Source organism: Sciurus vulgaris (genome assembly GCF_902686455.1).
Source record: "Sciurus vulgaris genome assembly, chromosome: 2".
NCBI classification, from domain to species: Eukaryota; Metazoa; Chordata; class Mammalia; order Rodentia; family Sciuridae; genus Sciurus; species Sciurus vulgaris.
In genome coordinates this window covers 66,807,949-66,822,601 of record NC_136462.1, presented here as the reverse complement: position 1 = coordinate 66,822,601, position 14,653 = coordinate 66,807,949, and the positions used below count along the sequence as shown (strand labels likewise).

Below are 14,653 nucleotides of genomic sequence, written 5' to 3'. Positions count from 1 at the left end.
AAGGAGTCTCCTCAGGGATCACGAGATGGAAAGCCAGTCCCACGGCTTTGGGGGTGGGCCCTTGAGCACAATTACACCTGCCAATTTAGGTTCCTAACCTGCGATCCTACATTCTTTGCTGCCATACAAGGTCAGTCTTTGACCTGCCCATTCAGATTCTTGCCCCTACCCTTCCCAGCCTCTTAAGCGTGGATACACCCACCCATTCAGTTGCCCAATCCATGGAGCTGATCCTGCAAGCACTGGGATTCAAAAGTGGGGAGGCAGCAGGGTTCTCCCTGACCTTTCTAACCTGTATTCCCCCACACAAAATACTCTTTGTGCCAAGTTTTCTCGGATTTTGCTAGGTTCAGATTAGGTTACGGTTACCCATATTGTATATTAGAGCCAGCCCTATTTTCCCAGCTCAGTTCTAGGATCCACTGGCTGCTGTGGTGATGTGGGCTCAAAATGACTCCTGCCTTGACTCTTAGTGGACAATTTTTAATAAGGGATTTAGTTTATGTACCAATTTATTATGTACAACAGCCTATGAATCAGCCTAAGGCAGGCTGCCCTCCAATTTTAGATTTTCCTCACTAAAAAACTGAACGTTGTTTTTCTTGACTTTTTGGGTTCTTTTGTGCAGGTCCCACCAGCAGCCCAGCTCTATTTATGTCTCTTTCCTTGTTTAGTATATCCCAGATTTCTAAGTCTCTAAGGCACTGAGTGTCAAGTATTAAGTTTTGGTGAAATCCGTTTTTCATCCTCCTCACAGAGAAGCTGTATTCCCACTGCTTGAATACCAGGTCACAGAGCTATGAGAAAAGCTGTTTGCCTTTAGTCTGCCACTTTCTAATCCCAAAGGTTCCTTTTCATCACTGAATAGTATTCTAGCCTATGAATTTACTCTATTTGTTTATTTACCAGTTGATGGACTTTGGGATTTTTTCCCTATCCACTTAGTCTTAGAATTTTAATTTTAGAATCTCTCTTCAAATTTCCTATTCCTTTTTTCACAATCTGTCATGATTTTGATTTTTCTTTTATGTTTTGAGTATTTTTACAAAATTATTTTATATTATCTTAGATTTTTCTGTTGTCCTTCATCCTGAGTTCTTTGGATTCTAATCTTTTGTGACAAAGGATTCTCACACATGGTAGATTGTTTTTTCTTGTGTTTTGTGATTTTGAACTGGTGAATTCATCCTTAGAGTGATTTGTTCTCAAGAATGAGAAAATTCCTTTGTGACCTGGATTATTGATCAACTAACTGTCTCTCCAAAGAGACTTTGTTTGCTTTTGCGACATCACTCAGAGGTATTACTAGACAAGGCCCAGCTTTTGTATTAATTCTTGGGTGGGAGCATGATGATTTTTGTATCACACATATTATTTGTCTAAATTTGTACTGCACACCCATTTAGGACACAAGCCTGGAGTTTCTTTATCTTAAGAGAGTTTTTTTTTTCCTTACTTAGATCCTTGGTGGCCATAGCTTGTGTGTTATGATTTTGAATTAGTGTGTTATTTTTAAAGATTCCTGTTTTATTCAAGGGCCTGCTTCTGATTTCTCCCCTCATTTGAGCCCATTGTTTGGTAGGTCTCCATGGAAGTATTGAAATTCAAGCCTATCTCATTTCATATCTACACTTTTCTCCTGCACAATATTAGCATCAACTCTTATCCTTACCATTCTGATTTTCAAAGGTCAGGCCTCATCTTTGGCACTTGGAAATGGATTTCTTTTTTATACTTGCAAGTTCAACCATTCATTATATATTTATAGCAGGACATTTTGTTTGCTTTTTCATTTTATTGAAATCAGAAAACTCAAGATTACAAATATTTTTAGTAATATACTGTAGTAATTGCAGTTAATGAAATAGCTCTATAGTGCATGAAAAACAAGTGTTAAAACTTACTATTAAATGAGTGTAAGCTTTTTGAACTGTTTTTATTTTGATAAGATTTGAGAAGTGTTTAAAAGTTTTCTAGTCTCCATATTGTCAGGTTACAATGGCACTTTCCAGACACTTGGCTGCATTTTCCTTATTCTACATTAAGGTAGTCATGTTAGTATTCTTTTTCCTTAGGATTTAGTTGGATCCAGTGATTTAAAGAAATCACATGAAGTAATTTGACCATTTGATGAAGATATGCACTTTTTATTGATGCTCACGTTAAGAGCAATGCTTCTAAGCAAAATAGCTGGTATTCCCCTTTTTTTTCCCACTTCCACAATGTCTAAAATCAGGTAATATAATACTCCCTTTCTTAACAGTCTTAGAAAATATTATCTAGTGTCTGGTAATATGTTGGATACATATTTAGATCACTGATTTTTATGTTTTAAAGCTTTTTTGTCTTGTTGTTGTTGGTAGTGGTGGTACTGGGGATTGAATTCACTGAGTTTAACCATGGAACCACATTCCCAACCCTTTTTTAAATTTTGAGATAGGGTTTCAATAAATTCCTTAGGGCCTTTCTAAGTTGCTGAGGTTGGTCTGGAACTTTGGGTCTTCTTGCCCCAGCCATACAAATAGTTGGGATTACAGGTGTACACCACCATGCCTGACTCAATGGCAAAGTTTGGAGTATGTATTATTGTAGACCTACTGTTTCTCCTTAGTTTTTATTCTTTAGTAGAACATGAAACAAATGAGAGATATCTATTTTGTATTTAGTTAAGATTTGTGTCAAAGTCTCAGGCTAGAAATAAACTATCATAAACATGCACCATCATTCCAAAAAAATGCAAGTTTTAATTTTCAAGTAGAAAGTTAAAAAAAAAAAAAGATTTAGCATCTCTTTACATGTTGCTTATTGAGAAAAATCACTTGCTTAACCTGTTAGTTTTCTCACATAATATAGGAGAAATAATAAAAGAGCCAAGTAATACTGCCATGTAGGTTGTGAGATTTTATTTTATAATTATTAAATCAGTTCTTTGAGGACAGATACTGGAGTTATCAATGTTTTAAAGCTCTAATGTCATGTATAGTATGTAAACCACACCATCTTAAAATTTCTCTTTCTTAGCCAGATGTGACAATGCCTTCCTGTGATCCCAGTGACTTGGGAAACTGATGGAGAAGAATTGCAAGTTCAAAGCCAGCCTCAGAAATTTAGCGAGTCCCTGTCTCAAAATAAAAAATAAAAAGGGCTAGAGATATAGCTCAGTGGTAAAACATCCCTGGGTTTAATCCTCAGTACCAAGAAAAGAAAAGAAAGAAAAAATTTTCTTGCTGCACATCGTTGAATCATTTTACTATTTATTTGTGACTAGCAACTATAACAACAAATATCAGTTTGATTCATTGTTTCTAATAAGAGATTAGATAAAGAATTTAAAAATTTAATTGTTTAAAATTGTTTTTACACTTATTTTCTATATTGTATATTATTTTCTATATTATATATTATTTTCTATATAATATATTCTATATTATTTTCTGTCTTATTTTCTATATTGTAATAACAAGCAAGAGTTGATTTTTTAAAAATTTAAACTCAAAATATAATTGCATAAAGTCTTCATACTCTTTCTGCTTCCATATTGCCTAGTTGTTAATCCCTAAATATCGCATAGCTCTTGCACATTGAATAAGGGCCTTGACAGTTGTTTCCTTTGCCTAGAACTTCTTTGCTGAGGGAATGTGGTTTACCTCCTTACCTCATTAAGATCTCTGTTTATGTCACCTCATTTGAAGGACTTTTCTCTGTTCCATATAAAGGAGAAAATTACTAGGGAAAATGGGGCTAACACTTTACTCTGCTTAATTTTTTTTTGAAGACACTAAAATAGTTTGAATATCCCCCAGAGGCCCATGTGCTAAAGGCTAGGTCCCTAGGGTGGTTCTGTTGTAAGATGATAGAAGGGAAATGGAGTTGGTAGGAATAAAAAAAACTAAAGAAGGTCAAGTGAGAACAAAAAGCATGCAAGGGGTCAAGTGTTATTTTAAAGATGAAATATATATTAATATTAGAATGTTCTTTGTTTTAAAATCAGCTTTCTTAAGGTATAATTTACATATAATAATATTAACTAGTATACAATCCAGGGAGTTCTGACAAATGTATACAATTTTGTAATGACCTCCATAATTAAGATATGAGACATTTACATCACCCAAAATGTCCTCTTGTATTCATTTTAATAAGCTCCCTGTTCCAACTACCTGGAATCACTCCTCTGTTTTCTCTTTGGCACATATAGTTTTTCCATTTTTAGAATTTCATATAAATGGAATCATATAGTATATAAGTAGCCATTTATAGCTGCCTTTTTTCATTTAGCATAATGCATTTGAGTTTCATCCATGTTATTGTGTGTACCAACAGGTTTTTGTTTTTGTTTTTGTTTTTTATTACTGGGGATTGAACCCAAGGGTACTTAAACTAGTACATCCACAGTGCTTTATAAAAAAATATATCATTTTGATATAGGGTCTCTCTAAATTGCTTAGGGCCTCTCTAAATTGCTGAGGCTGACTATACTCTCCTGCCAGGTGTATAGACAAGTTGATCAAAACCAACCTTATTCCTATCTTCTGAACTGAGATTCCTCAGAGATCACTCTTGGGAATACATGTGAAAACTCTTGGCTACTTTAGCTTTCCTCTGCCAATGGTGCCATCTGCTAGGATGGTCAGGGTCTTCTTGATGACCATACGTGGCTTCTCTTGGAGGCATCAGGGACATTTCCCTCTCCAGTGAACCTCTTCTTTGCAGAATGTGCACTGGTTGGCTTCCTGTTCTCTAGGGTCCTCTCAGTCTCCCTGATCGGAAGTTCAGGTGACTTACTGGAATTGCAGGGCCCTGAGAGTTCTCTGGGTCCTGGCTGATCTTAGAGAGGGCAAGGGCCAAATATTGGCTGTTTTTTTCTTGACCCTTTTACTTCCTTGACTTTAGTCTCCAAGTGTTTGATTTTAAACATCCAGCAGACCAGTTTTACCCATCTTTAAATGGGAGTAATGGGTTTTAATTTTCTAGTTATCCTTTCCATTTAATTGGGGGTCAATATTAGCACTAGAAATTAGTTTTATGTCCTGTCTATCCTGTAGGTGGTGGCTTATTATCTCAAATTAACTCAGGTTGTTCTATTAGAAGGAATACCTCTGCAAAACATTAATAGGCAACAGTTATAAAGTTTATAAGGAACATACAAAATGAAAGTAACAATAGCAAAAACATATTCAGTTTCTATAATAGTTGTGACACAAGAAACATAATTTTTCATAATCCCAAACCTTACTTAGTTATGTATTATATCTCCTGTTTATTTTGAGATAACACAATGTATTACATTTGAAACATAAATCAAACAAGCTAAGAGAACTTTTAACCTATTTTTGTGGGAAAGTGGCAAAATGTTTTCATGTTTCACAATATTAACTTTTAAATAGATCAGGCTCTCATTATCTTTCAAAAATACATTTAAATTTCCACCCCAGTATAAAAAGTAACAAAATTTTATATACATCTTTATTGATAACAGAACATTAAATGATATAAATGAATCCCCAATTAAATTTGCTATTTTTATAAATCTGAAATTATCATTACAGACAACTTTAGTTTGGAGAGTACCAGCTTCATAAAGTGCTCTCCTAAGCTTTATATTTTAAAACTTGTATATTAGAAGAACATGAGTGTATTTATTATACAAAGAAGAACTTATAGTGTCACAATTACACAGATGTCCTTAAATTAACTAGCTTTAATTTTCAAAGTAAAATTCAGAATCCACAGATAATTACAGGCTTACAGAGTTTAGCAGTACTAGCAAAAATCAAGGATAGCCTTAAATATTTTATACATTTAGGGAACAGTGTTGATGAGCAGAACTAGACTTAGTTAAAGCAGACAGATGTAACCCGGTTTTTCAAATGGCAGTGTGGCCCCTTTATGCCAGATGCAATGTATAAAAGATAGCACTTAGTTGGTTGGACCTATATGAACTTTCATTTTATAAACTTTTACAGAACATTTAGCTTATCTAGGCTAAGAAAAACATATTTAGTTTCAGATGTATACATATCTTTAGTCACTGACTGGGGATAGATCTCAGTTGGTAGAGTGCTTGCCTAGCATGCATGAGACCCTGGGTTCAATCTTCAGCACCACCACCCAAAAAAAAAAAAAAAAAAATCCATATCTCTGGGATATATTTTAATATATTTGTCAATATTTTATTAATATTTAATATAGTGATGTTATTTCATTGGCATTTAATATAATATTAATATATTTATTAATATTTTGACGAATATAGCTTTCAAGTCTTGCACAAATTGTTACTCATCAGTGTGAGGTGTTTTAATAGGCAGAGTAGGATATCTGGCAAAGTTGACTCAATTCATATTTTAAACAACTGTCCAGAAGAGAATGAATCCCCATTAATGCCTCTCTCTTAAGGGGTTATTCCCCCACCCCACCCCAGTGCAAGTTATTTCCTCCTAAAACAAGTCTTGTTTATTATAACATTGATCACCTTTCTCAGGGTCCCTTTAGCCTAAAAAGACCTTACTTGTAGCAGACCTCCAGCAGAGCAGGCTCTGTTTTCTTTTCCTGGGAGGCACTTGCAAATGAAGTTGTTGCTTTTTGAATGAGAATATTATGTATACGTTTAATTTACACAACAAATTTTATCCCAGGAGAGGAATCAGTGTGGCATGTACAAAAAGACCCAAAACAAAACAAAAAAACTGTGCCTTAATCTTTTTTTCCTTCCCATTTGTGTTCAAGGGGTTGGAGCACAGGGTATTATTATTTGACCAGTCTCCTATACAATCACCATAATGCCATCAAATTTAAGTGAGTTCTGCACTGTCAATTGTACCCAGAGACTCTCTCTTTATAATCTATATATCTACAGCACTCTGTCCAATGAAAGTCACCCTGACCATACAAAGATTGTTAGGGACCTCTCTCTGCAGAAATCAGCAGGGCTAAGAAACATGTTTGCATACATGGGAACTCAGGGAGGCCCTTGTATTTTAGCTCTGTGGGCAGCTGGCAGGGCTGCACCCAGAAGTGTCCCCTGGCCAAATGGGGCATCCTGTCAGATCTTAAAAGGGGAGACTATTTTGTCCCCAGGTTATAATTTAATAGTACTAGAACCCATTTCCACTTTCTTTGTGACCGGCAGCTTTCATCTCCCACCCCCACTAAGATAGGTTAGTAAATTGTAAGACAATGAGGGTATTAAGTCCCAAAGAAAGTTTTTAAAAATGTAATGGCACCTTTATGAGGTTAAGTATTCTAGTCCATTCCTTTCTCCCAGAGTGGTAGGAAAGTGGAAATGGGGGTGGGCCCAAATGGAGGTTACAAAAAAATTCAGACTTAAGGACTAAAAGTGTAAGGAATTTTCATGGAACCACGCCAGACACAGGAAATCACATAAGGGAATTTATTAAGCAAACAGTGTCTCCCTGCAGGGTAAGAGAGGAAATGAGAGGAAAAGAGAAAGGAAAAGAAAAGGGCGCGTGCTAGAGGGAGTGGAAAGCCAGGAGGATAGAGAAAAGTGTATAGGACAGACAGAAGAAAGGAAAAAAGATGGCGGGGAAGCTACAGTAAAACAGTTGAATTCTGCCGGGCTAACAGGGACCAATATGGGAGAAGGATACTTGCAAGCTGACGGATGAACCAATAGCTAGCTAGGATGTTCACAGATTGACAAGTGGTTGGGAGGCAGGCAAAATGGCTGTACCTGGTGGGTGGGGGAGCAGCTTTATACATTACAAAAAGTGCACAGCCAAATAGAAAGCACATAGCCTTGGTACCTTCCCAACATCTGTACAATGTAGATTCCAACAATTAACCCCAATGCTTTTTAATGTCTATTCAGCATGGACTCTGATCAATGCCTTTATCCAGAAGACTTAAGTCCCCAGACTAAGTATTTCCCTATACTGAAATGGAAAAACTTTCCTCTCATTCAACACTAATTTTATTTCTTTTATTTTTGTCCTCTACCACAATCCATGGATTTTATTCTTTGAACCCATGAAACAAGAACCCAGAAAGAAAATGAGCGAAGCCTGCAGCCCACATAGATTTCTTTGTCTGCAGAAGTTGCGAACTGAGCCCTGTTCTCAAACTCCAATTTTATTCCCATGGGCAAAGAGTAACTGGAAAGCAGGGTAGAGGCCAGATCCTCTTTGCCCATTTCTCTAGACAAGGCAGCTTTCCTGGGGTTTTTTCTTTTTTTCTTTTACCCCAGAACTGGTCTCCCTGACTCACAGCAGGATGCTTTGCAGCTGCCTGGGGCCAGGCTGAGAAGCTGTACTTGGACTGTCAGCCCTGGGTTGAAAGGATTAAAATTTTTTTAAAAAATCTTCTTTTGGTGTCCTGTTTCCCGGATGTGAAGATAAACCCCCAAGAAATGGTGAGGTAAGCTCAGAAAGCAATTTTTATTTAAAGTATAGAGCAGAGATAGACTTCTCTGTAGAGAGGAGGACCCAGAGCTGGGTGTCTGAGGAAGTGGGGGTGTCCTGCCCCTTTTATACATTTTAGAATTTCTTTGTTCTCATGGCCTCTTCTCCCTGCATCCTGTGTACATGATTCATGAGTAAAGTGGGCCAAAGCTAGAGTGATCCAAGGGTGGGAACGAAGCTACCCAGGGGTCCAGGCAAGAAGGGAGCATTCATTAACAGCCCCTGTAGGGAGCAACAATTCCCTGGAGGCAGGTCACCTTAACAGTAGGTGGGGGAGAAGTGGGAGAAGTGGGAGGGCTCTGGAGATGTTAGCATTTGATTTCCTTTCCTTTCAGAACAGCCCCCATCTTCTTGATTGAACCCAATTGTCTACACTGACTTATTTCTTTTTCTCTCTCTCTCTTTTTTAATTTTAGTTTTTATTTTTAGAGACTGCATTTTGATTCATTGTACATAAATAGGGTACAACTTTTCATTTCTGTGGTTGAACACAATGTAAATTCACACCATTTGTGTAATCATACATGTACATAGAGTAATAATGTCTGTCTCGGTTCACTATTTTTCCTTCCCCTACCCCCTACAACACCCTCTACACAATCCAGAGTTCCTCCATTCTTCTCTTACCCCACCCCCGTTATGTATTATCATCCACTTATCAGAGAAAACATTTGGCCTTTGGTTTTTTGGGATTGGCTTATTTCATTTAGCATGATATTCTCCAACTCCATCCATTTACCAGCAAATGCCATAATTATTCTTTTTATGACTGAGTAATATTCCATTGTGTATATATACCACAGTTTCTTTATCCATTCTGTCTTTTTGATTCTCAGCCTTACTGCTATGCTTGCACATTAGAGGTTGCACCGTTTTGTCTCCAGTGTAGTTTTTGACTATTCAGACTCCTTGTTAGGTTATTGCATATGTGCCTGAACGTACAGAAACTTTCACTCATTTTATCTCTAACAGACCAACTCCCAGCTGCAAGATTGTACAGTAATTCAGAAAACCATTAAAAAAATCAGATTGTTACAGTAAAACATCATCTTTTTCTTAGACAGGTTTATATCTATAGGTGGTCCATTCAACCAAGATCTTTCCCAGGAAACGATCTATAGAATCAATATGTTATTTCCCATGTCTTAAAGGGCCAGAAACATACAGACAAAAAAACATAGAGACAGACAAACAGAGAGGATCCCCATACTTATGGTCAGACTTCTTAATTTTAGCCATTCTAGTGGGTGTGTAATGGTTTCTCACTATAAAGATTTCCCTAATGAGTATTAGTCCAAAGAGAGTTCTACATCTTAAATCCATAGTTGATAGTTTTTGTTACTTATCCCAATAATGCCCTTTATATGCTTCTCTTTTTCCTAAATCTAATTTAGGATCACACATTGCATTTAGTTTTAAACTGAGTTTAAAATGAGTAAGGAAAATCTCAGTTTTGTCTTTCTTTCACCTCAACTTTTTGAAAAATATATAGATCGATTGTTTTATAGAATGTCTCTCAATTTAGATTTATCTGGTATTTCCTTATGATTAAATTTTCTGAATGTATTTTTGGCCAGAATACTACAAAAATTATGTTCTATCCTTTGCAGGGGTTTCATATCAATGAGCTCACTAAATGAATATTAATGATGACTCTGTGTTCTGCCCAAGATATTTTTGCCTATCTGCATGTTGCAAAGAATTCTCGAATTTTCATCCAGAAAGTTTTAGGTGTAGGTTTTTGATTAATTTAGAAAAAGTTTTTGTATGTGAGATGAAATAGAGATTGATGTTAATTTTTTTTCAACTTTTACCTTGTTATATCTTTTATTCTACTTTTTTTAAAATTTAATTTGCTCTTTTTTTTTAGCTTCTTAAAGTGAAAACTTACATAAACTATTGTAGGTCTTTCTTCCTTTTATGTAAGCATTTAGAGGTATAGTGTCTTTTATTTCCTGTCCTCAGAAGTCATAGTGCCTCACTTCTGCAACATCTCATTTATTCAGATACTCACAAAGGAGAGCTCATATTTAAGTGGAGGGAATTAGACTCTACCTTTTGAGGTGGGAGAAGTGTTAAAGAAATTTGAAATGTGGTGTTTTGTTTGGTTTTCTCTGTTACTGGTGAATTGAATGCATGAGTGCTCTACCTTTCAATATTTTTGAACTACCAAACCTACCAAACATCATGTTACTTCCAGTTTCTGCTGCTTTTGGTCATTCTCTAGGACCTTCAAATGTAGTTGGGTTCTAATCTAGAATTTCTATTATTATCTTGTAGTCCAGTACAAACTATTCCATCACTACCAGATATCAGACCCCTTCCCCCCCATAGCACTCATTGCATTTGACATATAACAAAACTTATTTATTTGGCTTATTTTGTATGCCCTCCTACAAAACTCCATTAAGTTAGGGATTTTTGTCTTTTTGGTAAAGTGCTAGGCATGTAGTAGGTACTCAGTAAATACTTGTTGGAGCAGAGCACAGTGAGGCATACATGTAATCCCAGCAAGTCAGGAGGCTAAGTTAGGAGGATCATGAATTCAGGCCCAGCTTGGTCAATATAGATACCATCTTAAAAACAGAAACCCCAAGCATTTGTTGAATTAATGATTATGTGGATCGCCATCTCTTCAAAATAGCCATAAATAAATAAAAGTCTATTTGAAGCCTTGTTCTTTTAGTACAGTTGTACTGGTAGGCCAGTATTTCTGAGGTTCCCTTCTCCTTGACTTAATAGGTTAGGGCTCAGAAGTTTTGACATTTCATTTGTCTTTGATTATCATGTGATCAATTTAGCAGTCTACATAGGCTGGGTATAGATCAAATGAAATTACATATGAAGATACTCTGCGAAGTGTAAAGCACTATGAGATAATAAAACTATAAGTTAATTATATGCAATTGCATCCATTAGGCTGACTTTCCCAGTTTTCATTTTGATAGTATCTTTGTGCATCTGTGTGTATTTTTAAGGGAGGAATGTTTTGAATTATCAAAATATTAAGAAAGTCACTACAGCGTATTTGCAATTAAGTTCTTAATGTTTTGTCTGACTTCTTTTTTAGGAACTGAAGAGATTTGAGAACTTTGTAAAATCCTGTCCTCCTTTTGATATAGTTATTGATGGCCTCAATGTTGCCAAAATGTTTCCTAAAGCTCGTGAATCTCAAGTTGTAAGTACATGTTGTATTTTGTTATTCTCTATCTCCAGAACTATTTTTTGTGCCCATTTGAGATCTTCCCTGGGCTGTTAACTCTCCATTTCCCCTACCTCTAAAATTAAACTCCTGTCGTCCAACATTCACTGTTTCGTCTTTGGCGAGTAAGTCATTCAAAGGCCAAAAGTAAGCAAGGTATTGACTGTATTCTGTGCTTCAGACAAGCTCAGGAAACAAGAACAAGTCAGTGTAAAAAACATTATTGACACATCTAAAAATCAGAAATTGAACCATAGTTCTTTGTTTTGAAAGGTCATTATTTTGTTTGTGTTAGGCATTGAGTATTGGGTTTGAAAATAATACCAAATTGTATTAATTTTTTTATCTTTGGTATTAGGGCTTATCACATGTATTTGCAAAAATAAAATCTTGGTGCCAATAATAAAAAATAAAAAATAAATAAAAATCAGAAAAAAAATTATTGAATGAGTGAGATAGAGAAATGAGCTAAGTAAGCATCTACAAGACAAATGTGACATAAAAAAATATTTTCAATAACCCTGCAGGGAAATTTCCTTTGAGCTCTTTTACCATTTAAATTCCTGTACTATTTTATACTTAGCCTTCCCAAAGAATTGGTAAGTTCAGTGATAAGTTCTCAGTACTTACAACTTAATATAGGAAGAAAAGGATAAAAGTGAAAAGAGCTGGAGCAAACCATTTTGTTATAACAGACTTTATTTGATTTCCTTTGTAAGAGATCATTGTTAATACTTTAAATAACAGAATAATCTGATTTGCAAGCCTTTCTTAATGAACTTCAGTTCATTCAGACATGCTGTCCAGTTTTAACAATATATACAAGTTTTCTTATAAACTAAAAAATATCAATAACCAGTGGCCTCTCATATAAAGCCGTACTTTTTAGACTTTTTTTAAAGTTTGATCTAACAAAGAAGTTGCTGTAGGAACTAAAGGTAAATAGAGGGGAAGAGTTAAATGAAATGAAGTGATGTTGATGCTATTATAAGAAATCATAAAGGGCATGGGGTTATGGCTTAGCCATAGAGCCCTCCCTTAGCACATGTGAGGTGCTGGATTCGATCCTCAGCACCACATAAAAATAAATAATTAAAAATAAAGGTGTCTACCTACAACTAAAAAAAAATTTTTTAAAAGGAGATTTTTATACTTGTGTTTTTTTGGAGTGGCAATATTAGTTTTTTTGAAATAATTTGATGAAGGGGGAGAGGGTTATATGTTTATTTTACTTTCTGATGTTTACTTAGTATTTTTTTTATAAATTCAGCCTGGTCTAATTATGTAATTTTGCTCTTGCTTTTGACTAACTCTCTTTTGGAAATATCACGGTTTTTACAAGGCACGTATTATTTTTTTCCTAGTTGTTCTTAATGTGTATATTTAGCTTTCAGAATTTAAAAATCAATATTACTATAAATGGTTTAAAGTAACTAGAAAATTTTATTAATTTTCCTCACATTTATTATACCTAAAATCTATCATCACCAGGTTGTACCGAAACGTTTTTATATAGTTAAGTGATGGTATACATTATTTCTCTTAGTTTTACAAATACTTACTATAAGAATTTCCTTTCCTATGCTCCAAGCCAGTTTCCCACCTTCTCTTTAGAGCCTCTAGCACCAACCTGTCACAGACAAATTAGAAAATAAGTGCAATCTGTGTTATGTGTTTAAAAATTTTAAAAGATTATTACTCTTTTTAAAATTGAATTTCTGGAAAGAATAAGAAAATTAATATATTTATTACTTTAAATTTGTCAGTAAAACTTTCCAAACAGATAGTAAAACTACACAAAGCTAGTATCATCAGTCTCTCATGCTGTTCACATTGGCTATTTAAAAAAAAAGTCTAAGAGGAAGAAATCAAAAGAGTGAGGAATTTAAAAAGAAAGATCATGTAACAGAGGCCAAGATCTGCCATTTTTGCATAACCTTAGCTCTACCTTCTCTTAAGCCTCTCTACTCTCTTGGTGCTATCTTACCATTTCTCTGTGGGTCACATCACATCCCTCTATTTGAAAATGATCATGATATTAAAATAAAATATCTAGAGATTGCAGTCACTCCTTAATTAGATTTGGGTTTTCCAAACGAAGTATGTTTATAGGTTAACCAGTTTTTCTATCATTAGGTAACCATGTGTTTTATCAGTTAATAAATGCCTCAGCAGTATCTTCTAAGAATATCATGATTTTTTCATAGCAACAATGAGTGATTATTTTAATTCCTATTTTATAGATGAGAAAATTGAGGCTAATTTTGTATAATAAATCCTTAGAAAACAGTCATAATATCAAAATTAAATTGTAGAAAACTCTTGGCTTTTAGGCTTGTGGGTTTTAACATTGGCAATCTATGATCATTCATCTGTAGTTGAACTGCGTTACTTCTGAAAAAATGCTGCTAACATAAAAGCTTTTTCTCAGAGATGCTGCTTGTCCAGTTTGAAAGATTACAAATATGAACAAAGGGGCTGGAGTTGTGGCTCAGCTAGTAGAATGCTCACCTAGCACATGTGAGGCACTGGGTTTGATCCTCAGCACCACATAAAAAAATAAAATAAAATATGTGTTCAACTAAAAAATATATTTACAAAAACATATGATCAAAGGACAATTTTGATTAACAGAAATGTTTTTGTATGATTTTTATTTATGTTTGTGCCAATACTGTTTTTTCTTTATAATTTTATTTATTATTTTTTATGCCTACACTCTTATGAGTAAAATCTTTTATTTAAAAAAAAAATCACAAAAGGAAATTGAAAATATTTTTTCTTTTTTATGTATATAAGAGAGTCTTTGAGGCAATAATATTGACAAGGCAAACCAGAGAAGGAAGGATGAAATTCTCATTACTTATGATTGGTAAAGCTTAGGATCAGATGAGCTTGTTATGGAAAGTTCCCTTCTTATCTATGAGAAATAGAGTTTACCTTTTGACTTTCAGCTTTACACAAAGCACTAAAAATTAGCTTGTCAGAGCTATATTATATTCCAAATTGGACTGAGTTTTTTGGGAAAAGT

General features: G+C 34.8%; 1 protein-coding gene across 2 annotated transcripts in view; it reads left to right on the top strand.

Moving 5' to 3' along the window:
• The window catches only part of PRORP (protein only RNase P catalytic subunit), a 148,066-nt gene that overhangs the window by 35,326 nt on the left and 98,087 nt on the right, over nucleotides 1–14,653 (top strand). For both annotated transcript variants that reach the window (XM_079119699.1, XM_079119700.1), the window contains exon 5: nucleotides 11,491–11,598. In XM_079119699.1, coding sequence (XP_078975825.1) covers nucleotides 11,491–11,598 — 108 coding nt within the window. The remainder of the gene's footprint in view (nucleotides 1–11,490; nucleotides 11,599–14,653) is intronic.